The following is a 27534-nucleotide window of genomic DNA, read 5'->3' as shown; positions in this document are numbered from 1 at the left end:
ACTAGTTTTCATATTTGCATGTTCACGGAATTTCTTATTCATGAATGCTTACAACTAAAATGAATTGCACTCCCGGACTAAAATGTCAGTGGCTTGCATAATATTATTTCATTCATCTCATTCAATAAATTCAAACTCATTCAGTTGTCTATGTACATGTCTGAAGCATTCCAAAATTGTATTTTCAATCTTAATCAAAGAATGCAATATGGCAGTATGATATATATATATATAACTTTTTTTTACTACATTATATACTAAGGTATGTTATATACATGCCATTTTCTGTTTTCTGTTCCCTGAATATATACATATAATCATAAAAGTTTGGCAATAAGATAAACAGTCACTTGAACACAAAAATGGTATGAAATCATAAATAACTATCAACATCTGTTTATATTAGAGCGAAAAAATCAACAACAACATTTAATCTGACTAGTTCAACATTGATAAGCAAAATATTGATTCACAATTATATTATGTACACATTTTATTCTTCTTTTTATAAGGTTCCTTATGAAAAATTTTGACAGGTTATATGATCGCCTAACAAAAGTTTTTGCTATATAGCCAATCGGCACACCTCGGATATTATTCATTATAAATTATCCTCGAACGCAATATGGACTGAAAGTAGTAGTTCAACCAAATGGATTTAAACATTTTTATTATACAAAAACAGAGAGTGTAATCTTTGAAATTGTATAACAAATGTAATTATAATTAATACATCCAACTTAAAATAAATTCTCTTTCGGTAACATTATTATTAAGACAATGCCTGATGATAATAATCAAATTAAAAATGGCATCTCATGTACAAATGTAAACAAATCAGAATTAATGTTCAGTGGTAGACATATTTTCGGTTTCGAAATCCATAATAATAAGTACTGCTACTTTAATGAAAAGGTCCGAGAAAATGATTTCTATATATCCTGTGAGCTATAATCTAGGTCATGTAACCTGTAAAAATCTTTTTAACATTTCAAATTTTGTCACTATTGTAAAAAGTAAAAAGTGTGAAACTATCATAAAAATTGACCTATATTTTGACAGATCATTATATTCATCTTTCTAAGCTAATCACCTATGTACAATATAAGACATGTTTGTTTTGCAAGAAATATCGATAAACTAAAGACATATATCATCATTTTGTCTAACAATTCTTCAACAAAATAAGTATACGAGTATAATCTTATTGAATAAAAAACATTCAGTCATAATTTTTTTAATTATATAAAAGTTTATTTTTACACTAAAGTCTCATTTGATTTGTGTTTTCTAAAGGCGCAAGTGTAATTCACAAACAAAAAGCTCTGCCCTTAAAAAAAAACAACAACAAAAAAACACACTCTTAAATATTTGACAGCGGCTTTAGACAGGACCCAGGTGTAAAGTCGTCATATTGAATATATTGTCAATATATAACATAATAATAAAGTATTCTAGAACAAAAAATATCATATATTGTGTACACACTAAATCTTTTAAGAACTCTATCATGATTTGTTTTCAGTAAAATTTCATAAGAATATCAAGAAGATACATCTCTTTTGATGTTATAACTTTTTGAAACACACTAATTGAAAATGTGCACAATGTAGACCAATTCACTTTAATTACAAACAGTTTTTAAACAGAAGTTTTATTGTGTTTTCTTAAGTATTTGTGTAATGTACAAGTTAAGAATATTGAAGGAACTTGTAAGTTTTTTACAGCGACTTTGAAAGCTTTCTTTTTAGATGTAAATTCTTCTTAAAGAAAACAGGAATATTAAATACAATCGATGCAAAACGTTGAATGGTCTGTTTTTGTTCCAATCAGAAACTTGAAGATCGTACAAGGAATTGGTGATATAATGTTTTTTATTACTTTTAGTTTCCAATTTTCTTTTGGGAATGTTTCTGTAAAGTCAGGCACCACATATAAAATAATTATATTGAATTATCTATTCATCATTGTCTTTGTAGATTTACTGATTCAGAAGATGATTTTCTAAAAAATAAAAACATATGAATAAATTGAAAATTTTGCTAAAATTGTGTAACAGTGTAGATTTTTACACTTTATAGAATAATTATATATTTTATGTGTTTGATGAAATTCAGGCAATCAAGGTGAACCGTTGACAGTTTAGTTTTTTGCCTTATATTGTATATTGAAATCCCTTGGATTTTTCACGTGCTAGATTTCAGACACAAGGGCGGGTTGCCAAGGTAACTTCACATAGCTTCTGTACGCAAGGTGATTTGAATCATAATGAGTAAATTATTTATTTAACGTATGTGACATGTGTAAATGTATTACATATTTAACACACCAGGCTTATACTTAAGCCATAAGCGTTTATATTTACATTTGTAAAAATATTTGCCATTAAGTGATATAAATATGAATATAAAATATTATAAATGCCCTTAATATGAATAAATTCATGTCCACCTTAATTGTTTAGGCACAAGGAGATTCAGTCAACTTTATAGAATGATAAAGCCATAAAGACCCTAGTAAGGCCATATGTTGTCAGTAAGTATCATAAGCAACGGCTGACATTATAGAACAATCACTGCCTGTTGTCAGCCATATAAATAAACTATTTGGCATGGGCTGAAATATGAGTAGAACCAAGTCATGTTGTCATCTATATGAATTAAACTATTTTGCAAGAGCTGACATCTGAGTAGAACCACGTCATGTTGTCAGCTATGTGAATTTAACTATTTGGAACAGGCTGACATCCTGAGTATGAATTTAACTATTTGGAACAGGCTGACATCCTGAGTAGAACCATATCATGTTTTCAGCCGAGTGAATTAAACTTTTTGGCACACACTGATACTTGAGTATGAGCAGATGATCACAACAACGGGCCTTTTGTAGGGCAATAGTGAATTAAACTATTTGGTCGGAGCTTATATCTTAGTAAATCTGCGGAAGGTCCTTCCGTAAACTTTTACCATACTTCTATTAAGAGGTCTTAAACCCTGGTGGTATTGGAACTGCCGTTACAAATCTCTGAGTAAAATTTAAAATGTTTGCAATATTTTATCTCAAAAAATACTTTCAATAATTGGTCGAATGTTGAAGTGTCTATTCTTTTTGTATTTTATTAAGCTGTCAATCATAAGGATAATCTAAATGCTTACCTTTGTATTTTTTAGAAGAAGTTGTTCAAAGCATATCTCATTAAAATGATCTATCAAAACACAAATCCTAATAAGTAAAGTGTCATAAGAGATTCTTTATCACAAAGATTTTGAAAGTTTAATCCAAGGCCGCTGAAACCAGAAATGAGACACAAGATTAACGCTATTATCTTATAAATGAGGAAAGGTCTTATTTTATCTAGTTAAATGTTTGTGAACGAAAGGGCAATGATTACCCTTATATCGCTTACCTAATTATAAAGGTTGTAATTGGCATCAAACAAGATTAATTGTTGCTATGTAATACAATTATTGCTATAAAAAGTCAATGATTGATATGAAAGTCACTGGTTGCTATGAAAACTAACTAAAAGCTATGGAAATAACAGGTTGGTTTTAGGAAATAAATAATTAAATTTGTTTTGAAGCCTGGCTGGTGGCTATAATACAAAACTTATAGTTTCTATGTAAGTCAGTAGTTGTTATGAAAGTCAAAGATGGAAAGTCAAACGTTGCTATGGAAGTCAATGTTTGCCAGGTATAAAGTAAGTTCTTGCTATGAAGTTACTGGTTGCTATGAATACTAAGTCAATGTTTGCTTATGATAAGTCAATAGCTACTATGGAATCTCTATGATTGCTATGAAAATTACATGTTGCTATGGAAGTCTGTGGTTTCGATGGAAGTTAGTGGGTGCTATGGAAATCAATGGTTACTAAGGAAAGTCACCTGTTAAGTCACCTGTTGCTATGGATTTCATTAGTTCTTAAGGAGAGTCAATGCTTGTAAAATTAAAGTTAATCCAAAGAACATTTTGCAAATCATTGATTGCTTTAACTAGTCAATGATTGCTTAATGGAGGTCCCTATTTTTTAATGGATGCTATGGCAGGCAAGAATTAATATGAAATATAACAATAGCTGTGAAAAAGTGAATATTTCCATGGAAGTAACTTGATCCGATGGAAAATTAATGGTTGCAATGAAAGTCATTTTCTGCTAAGGAAGGTCAATGTTGCTATGAAATTCATTTATAACTACCAAGTCAAACGATGCTATAGAAATCAGTGGTTGCTATGGAATGTTATTACAGCAAAAGAGGCCGAAAAGCTATTATCTAGAAATAGAGATCCATATATTATATGTATATGAAAAAGACCCCCTAAGACCTTAGCCTTGATTGTTTCAGATGAATTTTCACTTTATACTTTTGAAAAAAAAGTAATGACCCCGAGACAGGTTCAATTTAGACCCTTGGCTATAATTTCAACAAATATTATTGAAGCCATCTGGACAATAATTCATATAAATTTCTAAGCTTTACAGTAGACTTAATGATTTTGTGTATCAAATTTTTGTTAGTTTTACTAATCCATATATATGGACCTATTCCCACCCCACGCCCACGGGACCTTGCCAACTTTAAAGCTGCCCGCCTCCAGATAAGTCAAAATATTTCAAGAAAATCAATATAGAGAAAAATGTACTAAAATGTTAAGAAAGGTTAACACATTCAAAGTCCAAGTTATTTTTTCATGTTATGTGCGGTTAAAGACTGATTTTGCAGTATTTTGCAGTAAGGGCTACTTTAATATTACGTTGACGACTTCTTGGTAATTTTCTTTGATTGTAAGTGCCGATTGCAATATGTAAATTACTTTATTTATTCACCTTACAATATAAATTTCAAAATTTTCATAAAAATTAACATGTATCTTGAGGCATGCTGCTTTAACCTCAGGTCTATACTTGTATAAACTTGTTAGAAGTTCAATGGACAATGTTTCGTGCCAAATATCAAAGACTAAGCCTTAATGGACTTAGAAAAACTGGTTATCAGATAATTATAAAGTATGGGTTATTAAAGGAGACATGTAATAAAAGTCTTGCAATAAAAACAACCAAAGAAGAAGACAAAAAAGAACAATATTTTCGGTAATAAAAAAGAAAACCAATCAAAATGTTTAAACTAACAAAAATAAACACAATTAATAAAATGAGTGAGACTTAAACGGATAATGTATATTTCAATTAACCGTATTCATGTATATACTAGAGTCGTTTAGCTGATGATAAAATGACATTTTTATCATAAAAAAATATCTATTTCAAGAAAAAAAAACGAAGGCAATATAAAAAAGCTTTTAATCTAGAGCTATATATGCCTAAATCAAATATTTGTCTAATTAAAAGTAAATATAAGAATGTCGTTCACTGTTAATCTTACATATGTGCTTGTGTAGTGAAATAAAAAAAAAATAAACAATCAATATAATGTCACTTACCTGTAAATATTTCCACATCCTCATCCTACATTTATATCCATTAACCCTTTACCTCATATATACGCGAAACAACGCACTTTCGACCCCCCCTTTTTTAGGCCTGAAATAGTGTAAAAATGTCCTATTTGGGCCCCAAACACATGTTTTCGTTTGAAAAATGTTGCTTAAAAAAGTGAGCACCTTTTCGGCGTCGCCCCCATCCAATAGATACATCAGGGGGTTGCCAGAAGGGGGATGTGCCCCCTTCTGTTTGGGGGGTTTGAAGTGGGGCGGAGTCCCCCTCATCGCCAAGAAAATTTCGAACTTGTGAGAGGCTTAAAATGACCCCAGGTCGATCATAAGGTAACGTGTAACCAACGCTGAAAAGCCTTTGACTCTATCTCAATCCTTTGAGAAGTTGCAGCACTTTGAAATAAATTTTGATGAAAAAAATCGAGGCAAAATAGTGATTTTTGGCAATTATGAGATGTCCCCTCGTTGCCATGGTAACAGGAAATTTAAGACTGAGCATGTCGTTACAAAGGCAATGGTCCAGTCAACATTTGTGCCAAGTTTAATTAGTATTGAAGCATTTTTCATAGTTTCATAGCAGTTTGAACTTGTAAGTGGAGGCTTTTCAGTGAAAATGGCCATTTTTCACAATATGCTCATGGGGGAAAGGGTTAAGGTCCGTTAAAACTTCCTTGAATTATTTCTATTATTTAAATGTTTAATTTATAATCAATTGTCACTTAATTTATTAATTGAAAACTTAAATACATGTATGTCCTAATCTACGAAGAGCCGCCATTTGTTCCTAAAGGTTCATATTTAAATTGCTTTTTTCATTTTAAATCATTGAATAAATTTCTTCAGTTTATTTCACAATGTTTATTTTTGTTGTCAATGCTTTGCTTGGCTTTATTTTCCACACGTTCAATATTCAACATGTCACTTGACAGTAACAATGAACTTTCATCTAGATGTGTACTCCTCAACGTAACATCAACTAATGACGGTGTTGATTTATTTAATTGTAGCCCCCTAGGCAACCCCTGCAAGTAAAACTTTGTATGTTGTGACAAGTTCAAGTTCAATCTCTTACAATCATGGTCGCCATGTTCTTTACATTGTAAATACCTCAATGTTAACTCTTTCATTGATTTTTGACCGGATATAAATTTGAAAAAAGTATCCAGTAATTTGTGAGATAACGTGAGGCTGAAAATTTTCAAATATTGTAAGTTTTGACATCGCGCCATGTTATCACTCAGATTTTCTTCATCATTTGTCCATATACATAACAACAAAGTTACGTGCTGTAAACTGGGAAACAATATCTGATGTATCTCAGCCTTCTCCCAGTTACCATTATAGTAAAGTTTCTGTATATGACTGAGATCTGTGAGAGAAAATAAATCTATAATTTCATGTAAACTGCTGGAAGTAATGCTTATAGAAAGTGATTTTATGTTGGTTTTATTTTGTTTCATCAAACATTGTAACTGCTCACTGTGCACGGTGTGCTTGTCAATGAAGAAATCTTGTAAACATAATTGAATATGTTCACTTTCAGGCATTTCTTGTAAACACGACATGAACATTTCCTGTATGTTATACAATGAGTCACTGTCAACTCTTCCCCTAGTTCTATAGTCGCGTGTTTCCTCGTCTTTATTTATCACAGACATCAGATCATTTGATATTGCACACATCCGGTCAGCATTCATTTTACTTATAAATTCACAAATTATTGACATGTCCAGAATGTCTTGAATATTTCTACATTTTTCTACAACAGTTTTATGAGCGTCACTTTGAGAACTTATAAATATAGCGGCAAAAAATTCTTGAACTGTTTTATGAGAAAAGGATACTTTGATAATTCCTTTGATTAAAGTTGTACTTCTACTTTCTGACAATATTCCTGAGTGAAGGGTGAATTTCATGTCGTCTGCTTTGAGATATTTTTCAGCAACTGTTCTATCAAATACCAGCGTGTTTTCTCTGTTTTCGTCAAATAAGGTTTGGTAGGCTAGTTCTGCTAATGATTTAATAAGACTATAAAACTTTTTACAAAATTCGTGACTTTTGAAGTATTCTGGAATTTCATGGGCAGGCGAATATCGACATGGTTTAACTTCCGGCTGTTTCTTTGACGTTCTTGATAATAGAAATTCAATGATATTGGTGTAAACTTCATGTTTTGAATTTCCTATAAGAATATTGTTGCACCATAGGCAAACTATATACATGAGGAGGAGTGGAATCACTTGCATGTGCTCTAGGCGTCGGTCACGTATCACTTTATTTATTTCCTGTATTTTACTCTGCAGTTCTCCATCGTTATTGACACCTGACATTTTTCTTATAGCATTGTATTCTAGTTGCCGAGTAGAGTCTGCATTTAATTGAACCAATTCTACTTTTTTGTCCATTTGACTTGATTTGAGATTTGAAACTCCAAGCTTCCACGGGCGAGTTGTCGTTAGGATAACACAATTATCACGTATACACCGATGTGGGATTTTTTCTGTTACTTCATTACAACAGCTATAATCAGGATGAGTCCATTCATCAAGACCGTCCAATATAATCAAGCATTTTTCTTTACTTAAAACCTCATTTAGTTTTGCTCTACATGAAATTTCATCTAGTGATTTCAATGAAAGAAGATGCAAAGAAAATTGCTGTCTAATCATATCGTCAATGTGAGAAACAGAGGTATGATCTCTTAAGAAAACCAAAAATAAGAACTCAAACTTAGATAGAGCTTTTAACTCAATATCCTTGAAACACTTATTACCATCGTATTGTTTATCTTGACGATGAGCTTGACACCACGTGATTGCAAGATATTTTGAAAAAGCAGTTTTACCATAGCCTGCATCAGCTAATAGATAAATTTCTTGCTGATCCTCACTTCCAGTTGTGAACAGATCACCCAAAGACTTGATCGGTGTTCTCTCCTCTTCATGACATATGAGGGACTTCTGCTTTACGGCAACCATATTTGGCATAACGTAGAACCCAATTAAAGGTGTCTCTTTTTCTTCAAGTAGCGGTGAGAGAGGTATTGAACTACACCTTTTTCTGTAGAATGTAATTAGGTCGCCTTGAAGTTCTGAAAAGAGAGTAGAAAAAATGTAAACCAGAGACATATCTTTATATAATATATAAAATACTGAGTATACTCAGGCGTTTACTTACTTCAATTTTGCATGGTTAGGTTAAGATAATGCATCCGCTATGTAAGATGTAGTTATGTTACACTATAATAACATGACATATAATTCGTATGACTTTCACATTGCATAGAGCAAAACCATGTGTTTTTTTTATTTCGGTGTTTTTCGCCCAGTCCGCATAGCTCAATCGGTTAGAGTGCGAGACTTGTAATCTGAACATTGTGGGTTCGATTGCCGGGCTAGCCAACTAAAATTACAAATAAGTCTTTCGGATGAGACTTTAAATCGAGGTCCCGTGTATGGGTGCTTAAATACTAAAGAACCAGGAGAAGCTTCTGGAATTGGGGCATCTTTCTGTATCTGTAGTTGCACTATCCTCCAAAAAAGAAATGACTAATACTATTCTGGAGGACTCGCCCATATGGGCAACCGTTGGCGAGTAACAATAAACGCAAATACACACAAATTGGGGTTTCTTTTTTCAATTATACAAAACTCAATAACGTAACGAAGTATTCAAATCGTTATTTGTAATACATTGCATGCTTGACAATAAACAGCTTCCTTCTTAATTTATCACATCAAAACAGACGTAAAGTATTTGTCAATGTAAACTGTAAAAGTTCTAAAAGGCAAAAAGTTTTTATGCACATGTATGACTAGCGTATATCTTTGACATCATAATTTGGGATTGTGACATATTTTGTTTTAGTACTTTTTTACTAGTTTTCCAAATCTAAAAGTGGGAATCTTTGTACAATGCACTGTGTAATTTGTGATTTTGTTTTGTATTTTTCTTTAATTATTCTGTAGTTTATTGCATAAACAAGCACAACGAACGATATTTGATACATGTTTAACATGTTTTATCATGAATTTTACTTTAAAAAATACGTATACATATCGTTTCTACAGAGAAAAATGACAAGGGAGAAGTTAAATTACTCGAGACAAGAAAAATTCTTTCTTATTTCCGCGTTAAATATATATTTGCATAGTTTGAAACATCATTTATCTTTCTTGACGATAACAAATCTGTTTTATTTAAATTAGCATTGACAACACCAATACCGTTACAAAGTAAGATCTGTAAATCTAAGATACTGAACGTCCAGATTTTCACATGTGTTTCTTTACATGTCAGTTAGTTAAAATGCCAGTTTTCAGACACAACCATTATGCAATCACCTTGACTACAATTATTGCCAATTCTGGCGATAAAAAGCAAAATAACAATAGATAGTAAGAAGTATGTAAAATATACGTTTTTAACAATTTCTTAATTTTCCAAGTTACAAATTGCAATAATTTGCTAAACAATTAATTACAGGCTCTTTTTTCAGTCTGCAGAAATAGATATTATGTCCATCATGAAGTAATGACAACAAAAACTATGGTTTTCATTTTACTGTACAATACTTGATTGAAACTTAATAAGTCAGTAAAGTTACACTTACTTAACCACAGAATAACATTCCCTCTGATAACTTTTGAGTAAGCGGTTACTATTAGGGCGTAACATGTAAATTGAGATACAAATCTATGCCCCGGTTAGGACAGCTTTAATACTGCAAATAGATACCGAATTTCAAAATGGACTTATTAATAGTTTAACATGGTCTATGACTATTTATCTAGTTTAAACAAAATTTTATTTCTATTTTTACAACATAAATATATACAGTCAGCATATACAATCACACTGATATATTTCGTGGATGGGAAAACAAGTCAAATGTGACTTATGTAAATTCCTTTCCACACATAAGGTACTTGTAATAAAAAATATATTTATAAGAATAATACAGAAAAAGGAAATCAAATAAATAATTGAAATGAATAATTTTTTTAGGACATTATTATCTAGAGTCGTAGAATAAGAAAACTTCTGTTTCCAGATAATTTCATAATATTGGGAGATAACTCCAAACAATTTCTATTACAAAGTAAAATAATGTTTTAAACAAGTATTTAATTTAAGTTAAATGTTTCAGATGATTTTGTTTAGAATGTTTCGAAGAAAAAAGTGACAAGATATTTAGTAAAGTTTTGAGTTAAGATAAGAATAGAGAATATAATTTTTCTGCACACAATACTATCGGGAAGTGATGGACAGAAAAAAGTTGACATTCGTTAGTAAAACGTTTGGAAGCTAGAATAAACTGTTGAACTTTAAGAATGTTTTTTTTCCTTCGTGTTAAATCCCAGGCGCTCGTCTTCGTTCAAGAGATTGGTAAGTGTCAGGGGACATGGAAAGGGGACGCAAATGCATGCTTCAGATGATGTCATAACAAGGGCATGAAAAGAAAAAGTGATGCACTGCCTCTATTTCGTCACATAAACATAATGGAGACTGGATAATAGACTTGTCTGAGATTTCTGAGGTGGGACTCATTGTGCTGGGGTATCAAATCAGAGAGATAGTTTGGAGTAATTCCATGGTAGATTCTAAAGAATAAAACTAGTTAATGTTGTTTACGCCTTTCGGCCAAGGTATCCCATTTGAGGTCTTGTAATTTACTTATATTGCATAATTGTGTTGCACCTGTTACCATTCTTGCTGCCTGGTTTTGAACTGCTTCAATTTCATTTTTTAACATGTTCGAGGAGTTATCTTATGTAATATCGGCGTACTAAAGTATGGAGCGGATAAAGACATAATTATTCATTCTTTCCAACCTTGAACGGTTAAGGAGAAATTGCAGTGATCTCATGATGCCTACTCTTTGCCAAGCTTTTCGCAGTATTATAGATATATGACTATTGATTTGAAGTTGTATCTTTCGAAAATTCTTCAAAATCCATAACTGTCAAGACAGTGGTTAAAGTTTAACATTGTGTGACTTTTTTATGTGGTAAAAATTGTATTATATATCTATAAATGATATATTCACGTTTCAGGCTAGAGCACGCCTTTCAAACATAGATTCAAAAACATATGAAATATTTTAATGTAAGTATATTTATATATATAGATATATATATAATATATAAATCATTAAATAAAATAACCTTAACATTTATAAAAACGATGAATTGTCGTCTGCTATTACTTCCGGGATAGAAAGAACTGTAACTTAGATATTTTTCAAAAAATTATAGATAAAATAAATCAAAGTTCAATAGATGAAAATCTTACCATTTTACCCCTCTTAATAAATCGTTCTTATCTAAAGCAAAATGGAAAAAGATAAATGTTTAAAATTGTGCAATCTGTGGTGAATATGTGCGGACGACTGAAACAATCATATCATACCTATAAACAGAAATTGATGAATTGCTTTTGACAGTTCAAACAAAGGAAGATTCCATGCAATCAGGTAAGAGGGTACGTAGGCATACATTAGTGAGATCTGTTTATTATGAAAATGATGCATACTTGTGCAAAGGGTCCGGTTTTTTCTAGCAGTCAGTGGATGTTTAGAGGGCGGTGTAAGGAACCCAAACAGGTCCAGAAAACAAAGCCGTGGTAGCGGTTTGGTGAATGTAGACCGAGGGGAGAGGGCGGCTAAGACTCCGCAAGGTCCACGGTTTTTATCACTCATCTAGGGATGTTTTATTATGCTTTTTCATGTAAATTTACTATGCATAAATCTACATCAGATGGATAATCCATATAAAAGTAAAAAAGCAAAATATTGCTGTCTTTACAAACTGGTGGCCATTTCTTCACACATTTTTTGCATAGAATAGTAATGCAATTTAAGACACATGAATGTAATCATGTCTACGGTTTATACGTGAGTGCAAAAAATCTCAGGAAAAATGTATAAACCACACTTCTGCTTGTACTCGCTAGAAAGATACAAGTTAAAATATATATGAAAAATATACATATTTCTCGTTATGTCGCATTGTCGCCCCTTCAGCCGTGACAAAACGAAATAACGAAATGGCAGAAATTAGCGACCATACAAACCCAAGTTGTAATTAAGTAATATAAATTTTAAATGTAATATTACACTAATGACTTTCCTTTTTAGAAAAAATAGTTTTGACTCTTGATTTTTTAGGACAACTAGTAAAATACCAAATGCTCCCTGGGATATATATTATACCGCTTGTTGAAAATTTACAACCCCTCTCTGATGCAAGATGCTGAATCTACATGTGCAAACAATTATTATTTCTAGAATTCAATAGTTGTTTTCTATATACAGGAACATACGGTGAATTAAATGACATAGTTTTAAAGCTAGGACATCTAGCATTAGACTTCTCATCTTGAGATCACATGTTCGAATCTCATTACTAGTGAGACTCTCAATATCCGGTCATATTATATGTATGATTCTTTTTCATCCAATGTCTGATGCGATTACTGGTTAAGACAAATAATTTGAAGCAGTCGACGTATACGTAACTTCTGATAAAATATATACAGATATTTTCTATATGATATGCAGAATTTGACAAAATTCTCATCATTGTAACTATATTTCATCACTTTTAAACTTTACAGAGTGTATGAATGGTGAAATAACATAAATAGGCATTGTATTACTCTCTATACTGAATTTAGCAGTATTCCAATTCAACATTCCCAAAAACACTTGGAAGTAACCCTTATTTGCTATTATTGATCATCACATTAAATGAATACTCAGTGTTTCTTCACCAATATCTTTAATAGAAGAAAGTTATCCAACGAGGGTCATTATTTAAGTAATGCAATCTGTAAAATAATTTCAGACATAAATAATCAAAGGTTGCTTCTTCTGTACATTCCTCACTGTGATAGGGTGTTTACCAAAACTTTTCAGCGCAACGTTAAATATTATTCTGACCGATGCGGACAAAACAGTTATTGGGAGCTAATCGAATTGTAGGAAACAGCTTATAAAATATCTTACTGCCAGATATTGCAATACTTTTCCAACTGTTTAATTATTCCATCGAATTTTTGAAACAATTCATCGTTTATCTAGCAAAACACAATTCAAAAAATATTACATACATGTATTTCCAGGAAATAGTGTTTACAAAAGGTCGTGTCGACATCAAAATGACTCGTACTTGTCAAAAAGACCCGTTCTTAAACAATGCGTTTTTGCTATTGCCTGAGGAGCCGGTATATATATACCGGATCCTCAGGCAATAACAAAAAAAACGCATTGTTGTTTAAGAACAGGCCTTTTATGATATATATAATGGTTAAGTATAAGTTCAAGTTCCACAAACAAAGTGTGTTTCTAGTGTACAATTATTGGAATATAAGGTCCTATTGACACGAATATTGGAGAACCGCACAACACTGAATTCTAACACCGCATTGTTATTCCATTAGACTAATAACAACTAGCATGATTTTCTTTTGCACCAAACTATATAAGAAACTGTATAATCGTAGACCTACTTACAGATATGTTTTATTTGATTGAATAATGTTCACTTCCTGTTTTATTAATAAAATGTTATTTTATGTAAGACTTGAAGGTCGGATCTATGTAAAAATATGACAAATTAGATATATCAGTACAATGGTCTCATTAGATTAGTAAGTGAAATCTATGAATTTCTAGAAATGCATCATCCCACATGAATAGATTATTCTTCGACCAATGTTACTGGTAAAAATCAACAGCAAGAAAAACATGGGGTGATTTAGGATGATTGATAATGTGTCCACATTTTATTATTGACCAAGTTGTACGGTGCCTATACAACACATGGAAATCATATCAAATATACAATGAAAGTGGTGTAACTTGTTCAAACGACAATAATGTACAATACGGTGTCTACATCTTATTATTGACCAAGTTGTACGGTGCCTAAAAACACACATATGGAAACATGAGAATCATATAAAATATACAATTAAAGTGGTGTAACTTGTTCAAACGACAATAATGTACAAATGCTTTAATGTATTTCGATCAGTCATATGAACTAAACGAACAAGAAAGTCGTTACATTTCGCAATCAAAGCGATATTTTTTACAGTGCGCCCGAACTGTTTTCAATATCTTTACTTAGTAAGTGAATCATTTTGCATGTAGTAACCCAGCAAACACCCGACGTTGACACAACGTTGGATCAACGTTGAAAATTGGTCGCAACGTCGGCGACCTTTATACAACGTCAAACCAACGTTGAAATCCTGACGATTAATAGACATTTCATTTTGTCGTAGGTAAATTTAATTAATAAAACCAATATGTAGAAATGAAAGCAAAAACAGCGAGAATTTCAAATTTGTTTAGAAAGGGAAAGTTATACATTTATTTGTTCCATCAGAACAATCAAAGTATCACGTGGGTGGCCACCATACGATATTCGAAAGGTGGCACTCGATAAACGATTAGTCAAATCAGTATAAAATAAAATAAATTTGTTCTATTTTCTTTTAAATAATAACTTATCTCCTCGGATTAATCTGAGAAGTGTTTATATAATTCAAAATGAAGTGGTTATCATTTTGTGGGCTTCAGTTTATAGTGGTTAATAATTTAGTAAATACGAATTGGTGACTTATCAGATTTAATATTCAATTGTATTTGCAGACAAAAACGACGGGTTGACAGACAAAGTTGTATATTCCAAACAAAAAGAAAAGGGTAGGCAAACGTTATACATGTGTTTTGTTTTTAAATGCTAATTTATGCATTTATTGATCATTGTAACGTTTGACTTGTAAAACTCAATGTCAAATGATTTCGCGAGATAAATATTTGCGTTTTGTAGACAAACGTTTCACTATTGGGACAGTTCACACCAAGACGGTTGACACCAAGGCGTTTCACTCCCTGTTTATACCCAAATAATACAGGTGATATACGAAAATATACCTTAAATTTAATAACATGAATTAAAAAACATAAAGGGAATTTCACTTTGTCTCAGTACATTAAGTTTGTATATCATAATTGTTAAAGTTTGTTTTATTTCTTTTACTTGACTTGAGCAGGGTCTTTCAAATAGAATGGTCCGGAAACGCGCGAATAGTATGTAAACCCTTCTCGCTCAGTTTAACCATGTCTCGGCAGAACTCAGTATAATTTGCATTACGGAAATTAGGTAAGTTCAAGAAAAGGGCGAACATTAAATACATGTGCAAAAATGAAAATTCTATCGACATGTTGTTCTTAAAAAACTCTTTATAACTTGTGAAAAGGGGATAAATATGTCAAAATAAATGTTTTAAAGTCATATCTGTTGAAAAATGATTGTTCAGAAAATTTGCCGATAAACGGCGCCATTTTGAAAATGCACCAAATTAAACATCAACTATTTGCAAATAAAATCGTGAAATATTATAAATTTTTGACATGACATAATTAAATAACATGTTTTCTCTTTAAAATCAATTTCTTTTTTCCCATTGAACAATGCATACATGAAAAAGCTCATAAAACTCGGAAATATTTTTGAAAATGAGCAGTATTTTTTTTAACTTGACATCGGGTACGAAATATTCCTAATTTCCTTTCAAATCTTTTATAAAAATTTTATAATATTAATATTGACAATCAAATAAATGACAGTATTTCTATGTGGATTATTTTTAATGAAAGTCCTTATGAAAATATTATTATCAAAGATAAGCATAGTGTGTCTTAAAGCATAGTGAATATAGTGGAACAGGTTTCTATAAAATATATTTATATGACAGAAACATATGAATTTCTTTGATGTTGTATGAGCATTTGTATAAATTAAAATGAATATGAAAGAAAAACATTTTCATATTAAAATTTGCGGGAGTAGAATTGAACCAAACGTCACGAGTCATCAAGTTTTGTTAAGGGCACAAACTTTACGATACCGCACATTTTCAGTTACATACAACGTCAAATGTCTATATTTAACGTTACTATCACTGCTGTTCAAAATGATAAGATTTAGCCATTTATTGTCTAATTGACGTGAAATTTGAACAAAATGTCTTTTTAATATAACCAAACGTGTTGGTGGAATAAATGGATTATAAATATACAAAAAGTACAAGTAAGCGGCAAAATCTTTTTGATGTGCTTCGCCGGGTGCGTGTTACCTAGATTATTCAATATTACAGGGAACACGCGTTTAGCACAATAATTCAACAAGCAAATTCGTTGAATTTATATCCCCGCCGAGTACTGGTTATTATTAACACAACAACTGAAGACATCAGGCTTTATTTATATATTAATCATGGCATAAACAGTAATGTTCTTTGAACTTGATAAATATTCAGGGAAATAACAGAGCCATAACTTTGTGTTAAATAGTAAAATCTGGAAATGCCAATGAGATGTATGCATACTACATAACTAATCAAGGGCCATAAATCTGAGTTATAAGTATCTGACTGGAACAAGGCGACTATATGCACATCTCCTCTTAGTATCCCATAAAGTTTCATTGAATTCCAGCCGGTGGTAGCAGAGAAGAAGCGAGGAAACAAATATTTTTTTCTATATGGATACTGCATAACTAATCAAGGGCCATAACTATGAGTTAAAGTGTCTGACCGGAACAACCCGATAACATGCGCATCTCCTCTTGGCATTAAAGGTTCCCATAAAGTTTTGTTGAATTCCAGCCAGTAGTTGCAGAGAAGTAGTGCGGAAACGATTTTTACTCTATATGCATACTACATAACTAAAGGGCAATAACTCTGAGTTAAAGGGTCCGACCGAAACAAGCCGACGATATGCACATCTCCTCTTGATATTGATGATTCCCATAAAGTTTCGTTGAATTCCAGCCAGTAGTTGCAGAGAACTACTCCGGAAATGACTTTTACTCCATATGCATATTGCATAACTAATCAAGGGCCATAACTCTGAGTTAAAGTGACTGACCCGAACAAGCTGACGACATGAGCATTTCCTCTTGGTATTGAAGGTTCCCATAAAGTTTCGTTGAATTCCAGTCAGTAGTTGCAGAGAAGTAGCGCGGAAACGATTTTTACTCCATATGCATACTGCATAACTAATCAAGGGCCATAACTCTGAGTTAAAGTGTCTGACCGAAACAAGCCGATGATATGCGCATCTCCTCTTGGTATTGATGATTCCCATAAAGTTTCGTTGAATTCCAGCCAGTAGTTGCAGAGAAGTAGCGCGGAAACGATTTGTACTCTATATGCATACTACATAACTAATCAAGGGCAATAACTCTGAGTTAAAGTGTCTGACCCGAACAAGTCGACAATATGCGCATTTCCTCTTGGTATTGATGATTCCCATAAAGTTTCGTTGAATTCCAGCCAGTAGTTGCAGAGAACTACTCCGGAAACGAAATTCGGACGGACGGATGGACGGACGGACAAACGGACGGTCAGATGCGCATCTCCTCTTGATATTGATGATTCCCATAAAGTTTCGTTGAATTCCAGCCAGTAGTTGCAGAGAACTACTCCGGAAACGAAATTCGGACGGACGGACGGACGGACGGACGTTCTCACAGGACAGTAATTATGTGGCTACTCTATTGTTCTCTCTATTGTTCTTTTTAGCCACACAAAAGAAAATAGCCACATAAAAGCATTACGGAATGAATGACATCAAAGAGAAAGAACAGTTACCTATTGTCCCTCTAGCCACATAATTACTGTCCTGTGAGTGCGGAAGGACGGACGGACGGACGGACGGACAACGCCAAAACTATATCCCCCTCCCGATTCCATCGGCGGGGGATAATAAACCTATGCTTAAGTTGTAGGAAACAATTAAATTTGCTGTGCATATGAAAATATTATACGAAGACAAAGGCTCTTAGTCCTATAACGTTTTGAACAATTCTAGTATAAAGTGTGAAACAACAGGTCCTATATCTTATATTGTTAGATTCTGTAGATTCTATATTAATTTCCAATAATACAGGATGCCATGGAATCGATGTCAGGGATGAGTATAGACACCGCTATGTAATAACAAAAACAGCGATCCGAATAAAAGGTAAACTGATTTCAAAATTAACTAGACACATCATTTAAGGTAATAAATACTCCATCAACAATCCTGACTTTTTGAAAAAGCGGTACTCAATAAGTTTACAGTTTATCTGTAAGTTGTGAGTTACTATCTGTCATACTTATTGCATTTTATATACAATATTATTGTCAACCAATCAAATTGTTGCAGTGAATACCGAATTGTATAAATAAGCTGACTTTGGCAATGTTAGCGAGGTTAGATACTGTACCTACTCTGGTCAGTACTACAAGGCTTAGCATTGAACCATTAAACTGGTTTTAGTCCTTAATACAAACGTTTACGTTTATTGTAATCGACCACATATAAAATATATCATAAACATAATCTTAAGTAAATAATAAATAGAGTTATTCTTAATATAAAACTTAATATAATTTGATTAGTATACTTATTACATTTGTTAGGGCTTTTCATATAATAAAAGCATTGATTGAAATGGAATTTACTAGTTGTTGTTGTTGTTTAGTCCATCATCTTTATATAGTGACACTTATTTTTAAATCTACTGAGCCCTGATAATTTACTCCAGTTATAATTTGTGATCGTTTGGTCTCCGTGTAAAGCATTGATTCTTATTAGATCCTGATCACTATTACTGCCATTTACAAACACACAAATCTCATAAGAAACGCCTGAAGCGCGTATATGTCTCGACGAGTGCGCTAAAAGAAAACAGTGTGATCGCATTGGTCGGTAAGAGCGGGACTGTTTTAGAATTCGAATTAATTATTTTTTGGTCTTTTTCTCGCGATTTTGTCATTTTTGCCGGAAAACTTGTATATTGTCCGGTCGCCTTAATGTCGTAGATAGTCGCAGTCCATCATGACGGCACTTTTAAGTGGACAATTAAATACAAACTTTTATATATGACAAGTTATTAACCATTTTTTTAAAATAAATTATCAACAGAATTAATTTTGGAAACTTTTAAAACGTACTTTCCCGAATTAAGGCTATTTTCACGTTATATTTTGTGGAATAGTTACATTTCAAATCGAAAATAAATTGAAACATTGTCGAACATATGAAATGTAAATCACTTATTACACTAATTGCTAATTTATTGTGAAAATAAAGCACGCCTACAATTGAAAATAAATTACGTTTGTACCTAGAAACGAAATGAAACAAAAGGGCCATGATGGCCCTGAAATCGCTCACCTGTATATAAGCCCACGGGGCAGGCCAATATAAACCCATAGACTTTTATTTGGACAAACTTGGTAGCCACCCATTAGAAGATGTTTAATGATAAATATTTAAGCTCTAGCCTCACATGTGTAAAAAATGGGAACCGGTCGTGATCATAGGAAGTAACAGTGGCAAGTCATGCGATAAGTCAATTTACAAATATAATGGGCGTTTTCTATGGAACATAATTAGGGCTTTAATTATATCTAGCTTGATGATATTTAAACTTGAATTTTGTTTAATTCCATATTGTATTATTTCATTCAGACTTGCGTAGTAGCTAACATAGAGAAAAACAAAATCGCAAAAGAAAGTCCAACACAACAAAATTGAAAATGTTTCAGGCTCGGTTTGATAAACGGTACTGGAAAGTGCAAGAAACCGTCCACGCCCGCTAGCCGCAGCTTAAGCAGAATTCAACATTTAACACGAAAATGGTGAAATTTTGAATTTAGAAACATCCGCAGATGTGTTCATACGGCGGATATCATGAACTATTCAATAAACACAGTAGTGCCATTCCATGAAAAGCGGCGTAAGGTCCCCAAGTAAAAGAATCTTTTTTCCCTAAACGAGAAAATAATGGCGGAACTCAATGCAATTTTAAACTAGAAAAATAGATCTTGGTTTTTATCTTTCACATTGAAAAAAAAATCCCAATATTTTTTATTTGATATTTAAAATGGTCATTTTCTACAAAAATGTAAAACAAAATAAATAAATTCTGAAACAAATTCCTAATCGGGGTAAATCATTTAACAATTTTGGCTTGTGGTAAATTTGTTAAAAAACAATCAATATCTAACGACATACATGTCCCCTTTTCTAGCCGTTGACTCATATCTTTTGTATTTTTGATATTATGATTTTTTATTTTCATAATTATATAAAAACATGCCATAAATAAGTACGGTGTACGATGAAGTGTTCAGTTATGGAAAAAGAAAAAAAATAGCCAATATTTGACCCGAAACTGAATAAAAGTTATCATTAGTATAATGAGCGGAAAACATTTTGACATTAAAATGCCTTTCTGACCTTGACCTTTGACCTAGCGATCCCAAAATATATAGGGTTATCTACTAGTTATGATCATACAGTATGTGAAAAATGAAGATTGTGTGATATATAGTTTTTTAAGATAATGAGCGGAAACCATTCTGACATTTAAGACCCTTATACCTTGAACTTTGACCATGTGACCCTAAATTCGATAGAGTTAATCTTTTACATATGACTAATCAATATGTGAAACATGAACACATTGTGATAAATGGTTTTAACATAATGATCGGATACCATCCTGACATTCCATGCCCTTTTAACATTGACCTTTGACTAAGTAACTTCAAACTGATCAGTGGTCATCTACTAGTTATATCAAAGTAGTATGTGAAATATGAAGACTTTGTGATAAATAGTTTTTAAGATTATTAGAGGAAACCATATGGTCTATCGTCGGACCAACAGATAGACCGACCGACATTAGCAAACAATAAACCCATGCATCTGCATCCAGATATTAAGGTTATTAAAAATTGATCAAGCTACATCTTATATTAAAGAAGGGATGCTTAAATAATATTGGGAGTTTTGCAACATCAGGTGCAATTAATAGAAGAGAAAATGTAAAAGAATGTTTAGATATTACTATATAATTTAAATGAAAACACTTGTACACAATATTAGTCCTATAAGCTGGACTTTTTTACTTTTCATTCGTCTTCACATCAGCACAGACACGGCTAATAAAAGCAAACAATACTCATTCTCAGTTCTGACTGTTGTTTTCCTTCTGACGACAATCTACTTGATGACTTTTTTCTCCCAATATAATTAACCTGGTGTAATGTGACAAAATTGTTTGCATTATAATGCTCTATATGTCTGTATTACATACATGTATATAGCTCTATTATATTGTAACTTAAAGTGAGATCTTTATGGATAATTACATATTTTATATATGTGCAATAATTCAACTTGTTGAGTTTATTTCCCTCAGACGCCATAATTGTTGAATGAGTTTTTCCGATTGGGAAGTACCTTGGAATCTGATATTCCCGTTTGAGAAGTTTTCTTTCTAAATCGGGAAGCTCTGATTTTGTACATTTTCAATATCAGATAGAAATATCTAGGGAATCTTAAACATTTTAAACATCTGAACGGTAAAAGTTGAATATATATTTTTCAGATTTGAAACAATTTCAGCAATGACTAGCGATTGTGAATTGCTAAGAGGCGATAATCTGTTATCGAGATCAACGAAATTTTCTCATTTTTTGACTCTCATCGGAATTTTTCATTTGACAATACAAAAGTGAACTCCCTTCCCGAAATTACTCATCATTGCAATTCCTTTTGCGTATATATAAATATGTACTAAGCACAAAATATATAAATTTTCCACTTTAGAAGATAAATATCTGTAAAAATTGATAATGCTATGTTACTTCATATATATATACAGTTTAAATGGTAAAAAAATGAAATACTTGTTAACAATTGTTTAATGGGGACGTTTTGTAAAGGGAACGTTACTATGCTATACATCAACGCGCCAAAAGAGCTGGACCAGACGGAAAATTACTGGATGCACCGACAAAGCGGCATCTCCTGTCATTATATGATGACAAAAACTTGCAAATCGCATAATGCTTACCGCTGATTGCTTAGTACTTTATTAACATATTACTATAATTTTGTTATCGATGTCATCCACCTTTTCGATGGGCAGTTTTAATGTCTTGCATTTTATTTGTGATCAGTGAACACATTGAAGAATATGAATGCTGAGAAACGTCAATTTCGCAAAGTATTGATCAAGAGCAATCATTAATTGTACAATAGTGTCGACAATGTCAATGGCTGACTTGTAGCAAATACAGTATTGACAGAGACTTTGTTATATCAATAACACGTATAGAATGTTCTTTAAAACGCCTAACAAAATACGCTCTCATAAATGAAAGATACAAATGATCATGCAGCATATTAAATATGCCAGTTACATGGTTCAGAAAGGAACACATGAAGTCGAAATTTCATTTAGTAATCATTATGCATAATGTTTTTCAGCGAAAGGAAGGTTATAAAGAAATATAGAAGCAGGCATAAGGTAAGTTCCAATACCATCATTCAAGATGAAAAATATGCACTCATTCTATTCCGTATTTCTTTTACAAAAAAAATCGATGTGCAGACATGATAAATAACTTTGTCAAACCAAAAGTCAAATTAATGATACATGACACGTGAACCGATCTAGTACAATGTAAACATGTTTGCTAAAATTTTATAATTGATGCTTATCATTTATTTGCAATATTACAAGTGTGTTTGATGCCATAGGTAACGAAGTCATACGCTCTGAAGAAAACAACCCTTCAAATTTAATATTAAAATAGAGAAAAACAGAATCCCTAAAGAAAGTCCAACACAACAAAATTGAAAATGTTGCAGGCTCGGTTTGATTGTGCCTGTTCATAAACGGTACTGGAAAGTACAAGTTACCGTCCACGCCCAGTAGCATCGGTTTGAAAATGGTGAAATTTTGAATTAAGAAACATCCGCAGATGTGTTCATACGGCGGTTATCATGGAACCTTCAATGTGACACAGGAGTGCCATTCAATGAAAAGCGGCATAAGGTCCCCAAGTAAAAGAATGTTTTTGCCCTAAACGAGATAATAATGGCGGAACTAAAAAAAATGGAATTTTGAACTAGAACTGTGCGAGTTGGATGTGTCGCCTTGCGAACAATATAGTTTAGGAGAAATGGTCAGGACAAAAATGAAATACGAAAACTAACAAAGGGCAATAACTCAAAAAATAAAAAGTGCAGAGCAACAGTTTCTATGCACTGCACTTCTTATCAATAAGATCTATCATTCTATGAAGTTTCAAGTCCATATCTTTTATAATTTATGAGAAATGGCCTGGACAAAAATAAAGTATGAAAATATATAAAGGGTAAAAACTCAAAAATAAGAAATGCAGAGTACCGGTCCTTGTACACTGCAATTATTTTTTAATGAGATCTATCATCCTATGAAGTTTCATGTGTATAGCTTTCATACTTGAGGAGAAATGACCTGGACAAAAATAAAGTATGAAAATTAACAAAGGGCAATAACTCAAAAAATAAGAAATGCAGAGTATTTGTCCTTGTGCACTGCACTTCTTCTAAATGAGATCTATCATCCTTTGAAGTTTCAAGTCCATAGCTTTTATACATTAGTAGAAATGGCTCGGATAAAAATAAAGTATGAAAATTAACGAAGGAAAATAACTCAAAAATTAGGAAGTGCAGAGTACCGATTCTTGTGCACTGGACTTCTTCTTAGTGAGATCTATCATTGTATGAAGTTTGAAGTCCATAGCTTTTATAGTTGAAGAGAAATGGCCCGGACAAAATTAAAGTATGAAAATTTACAAAGGTCAATAACTCAAAAATTAAGAAGTGCAGAGTACCGGTCCTTGTGCACTGCACTTTGTGTTATTGAAAGAAGCATGCATACCAAGTTTGAAGTCTATCCAACTTAAATTGACTGAGTTATGCTCCGGACAAGCTTTAGGGGACGCCGACGCCGACAACGACACCGACGACGCGTCGCCGACACCGACCGACACCGACGGCCGACACCGCCGACGCCGCCGACAAAAGTAATCCCTATATGTCACCTTTTCAAAGCGACACAAAAAGGATCTGAGGTAATAAAGCCTGCGTATCATATATGACGTCAAAAGACAATTTTAACAAAGCAGGCAACACATCCTAAGGGTGATTATACAGTGTTCAAGTAGGAATACTGGAACCACCCTAGTTGAAAATGGCCGAAAAGAAGGAACTAAAAGTACCACATAAGATGTATACACAACAATAATGTCGTGCTGAACGATCTTCAAGGATCGAAAATATAACATCATTGATTAAATGTACGGGGAGACTTTTTACAGCCGCCACAAAAATAACATAATAAAAATGATAAGATCTTAAATAGTTCAAGATTCATGAAGTTATTATAATTTTTCGAATTATTGCAAATCCACTTTGAACTTACTTATCTACTGTTATTATTTGCATACCAACCAAATTATCAAATTAAGATAAAATTATATTTTAAAGGTTTTCAATGTTTCATGTTTCATGACAATATTGCATGTCTTGTATGAAAACAAACAAAGAAAAACAAACACAAAATTAAAATTTTGTGAATAGTTGGACTACAAATCTTTGAGTTTTTTTCAATCTGGCATTTTTCCTCATATAAATTGGAAAAATCTTTTCTTATACCGATAGTTTTTTTTTGTAGATTTCTATTCTTATCTTAGATTTTGGACGGATTAAATCTCATTAACCATTGCATAGTGGCGGACATACGTATGAGGGACAGACCTATAAGTCCACTCCAGTGAAATGTGGAAGATTGATAACGACTTACTTAGATTAATATTGTCAGGCGGAAAGTTTACCGCCCAGAATAAAGATGTATTAATGACATGCTAGACCCTCGAATCTGTCCTTGATTTCGCCAGTCTTAGGATTGTATTGACCGATACGTTTATTATGTGTAGAACAAATTTTACTTACGTCTTCTAAGTTCATCATACTCCGTTCTTGTTAATTTTTCTTCCAACATTTGGTTAAGTTGTTGCTCTATCTCCTCTGTATTTAACCCTCTCTCTTTATAAGTCAAAAGGTCTGCAAGCTTGCTCTGATGTGTCATCTCCAGACGTTTTTTGAAGTCTGTGTAGCCTTTAATGCCTTTTGATCTTACTCTTGTCAAAATAGCTTCGTTTTTCTTTGTTGTATTTGACTCTTCCTATAATAGTGTGCTAGCTATAGTCATTTTGATATACATATTTGAATCGTTTGATGTCAACATACAGTTGCTATCGTTAAAGTTCGTAGCTGCATACACATTTTTGGATCATGTTACCAATTTTTGCTCACAGTGTTAAAACTGCAAATTACCTAGCTTCCACCCTTGTTGTTTAAGAAAGTTACATTCTTAAGATTTAATACATGTTCTTTTTATGAAAAAGAATTCCGAGACAGGCTATATTCTAGACCAATATATTCCAGGATCGAAACAAAATTATTTGACTTCAATTCAATTTCTGAGAAATTTTCAGCCTTATTTTAAAGATAAAACAACGTGTATTTGATGCTGACTATTTACCTGAATATCTCGTTTGTCAATGAAGTCGAATAATTCGAACCCTGTGTCCAGGTGGATAATTTCATTGGGTATCAGATATTTTTTCAGGTTTCTTGTGTTCTGATCCAAAACCTTTCGCCAGCCTTCCATTTTAGATTCTGGAGATTTTGATGCCATTGATTCTTTATCAATATATTTAAAATAAACTTATAAATAACGAAATAAAAAAAATCTTACGAAGCTGTCATTTCTTAATCAAATGAAACTCTTCATGTCAAGAATTCTCTTTTGAAGAGTAATTTGCAAAATTTAGGCCAAATAAATACATAAAAACGTTTCAAATATAAAAAAAAAGAAAAAAAGAAAGAAGAGGAGAACCTCAATGGCAGAACAATATACGCTCGTTGATACGATTTTGGAAATTAACTTAGATAACTCTTTTAGAAACGAGCCTAGCTCCTGGCAGTTAGATACTAGAAGTACCCCAGTGGCCAGCCATTACATATTCATGTTTTTTCCTTAGCAACGAGGGATTTTTATGAGCATGGCTAACATTATTACATGCATCCAAAACTCATATATGTAGAAATGAACCAAGTTACCAAAAACTGGTTAGAATTGAACATAAATGACAGTTGGCGCACATAACTGAGCAGAATCTCTGTCTTTTTATCGGAAGAGTATACGTGTAGAAGTAACTTCACAGATAGAAGTCAAGTGCTCCCGAATGAGCGTTGATACCGATTGTACAACGGAATGTCATGACAGTAAAGACAAGCTCTTGGAAATTAATATGCCTGCCTCCAGTGCTATATAACCTGATGGTTTCACATACAGACGGTATTAGAAACTACTATCATGCACTATCAATAATTCAAATCATAGTTGTTTTTTGCACATTCATGTGCTCCGACTCATATAATATATCTTTAGTTCTTCATCTATAACTGTGAAAGAAAGAATTAAGTTCGACGCTAGCACTACCCGAAATTTTGAGTCATATCATTTTTCACTCTATCTACAATTAAAGCTAAGCTGAAGTCCAAATAAGTGTACCATGAAATAATATTCCATGTCTTTCTGTTGGCTGAGCGCTTAAATATAGGATTGAAAACTGGCCATTATTCAACGGTTAAGTTTTTCTTTTTTTATTTAATGGGCATCATTACAAATTAAAGTTGACCTGCCTCGTCTGTTACAATTGTTTGAGAGCATACTGCCCTTCCATAGCTTTGACGCTACGTATTGGGTGTTTCTTACCTTGTTTCTCTACCAGTTGCCGTACCAAGTCCACTTGTTGTTGTATGGGTGTCATAGGAAGTGGTGTAGGTGCTCCTCGTGTGCATGTAGGTACCATAGCCGGAGGTGTAGGTGCTATTTGTGTGGGTGTAGGTGGCGTAGCCAGAGGTATATATGCCCTTGTGTTGGATACATTTTGATTAGCCAGAGATGTATGCGCTCTTCGCGCGGATATAGGTGACCTAGATGGTGGTGTATCAATCGAAGGTATCATCGCGGTGACTGCCTTTGGTATAGTTGTTACGTGCGGTATCTGTGCTATTGGCTTTGATCGCCTATTACGTACAGTCGGTTGGTCACGATCCTTAAATCTGACAGGTTCTTTCCTTTTTTGAGCCGAGCGTGTCAT

General features: G+C 32.7%; 1 protein-coding gene across 1 annotated transcript; it reads right to left on the bottom strand.

Annotated features, from left to right (window-relative positions):
• Positions 1 to 3273: 3273 nt before the first annotated feature.
• LOC132737116 (uncharacterized) lies at positions 3274 to 27534 on the bottom strand. Its single transcript, XM_060724353.1, has 5 exons — positions 27147 to 27534; positions 25908 to 26068; positions 25316 to 25547; positions 6305 to 8542; positions 3274 to 3287 (listed from the first exon to the last, which is right to left on the bottom strand). The coding sequence occupies exons 1-5, from the start codon at positions 27532 to 27534 to the stop codon at positions 3274 to 3276; spliced, it is 3033 nt and encodes a 1010-aa protein (XP_060580336.1).

The sequence above is a fragment of the Ruditapes philippinarum genome, unplaced genomic scaffold (assembly GCF_026571515.1).
Source record: "Ruditapes philippinarum isolate M1 unplaced genomic scaffold, ASM2657151v2 ctg631_1_1_1_1, whole genome shotgun sequence".
In the NCBI taxonomy this organism is placed as follows: Eukaryota; Metazoa; Mollusca; class Bivalvia; order Venerida; family Veneridae; genus Ruditapes; species Ruditapes philippinarum.
Note: the sequence above shows the minus strand (reverse complement) of the source record. Positions and strands in the feature narration are given on the sequence as shown.

Excerpts from the sequence above, each read along its gene's own strand:
- LOC132737116 (XM_060724353.1), bottom strand. The coding sequence starts at position 27,534 with ATGACACGCTCGGCTCAAAAAAGGAAAGAACCTGTCAGATTTAAGGAT. Across the intron at positions 26,069-27,146 it reads GCAACTGGTAGAGAAACAAG|AATCAATGGCATCAAAATCT; the intron begins GTAAGAAACACC and ends ATATTGATAAAG. Across the intron at positions 25,548-25,907 it reads TTGACAAACGAGATATTCAG|GAAGAGTCAAATACAACAAA; the intron begins GTAAATAGTCAG and ends ACACTATTATAG.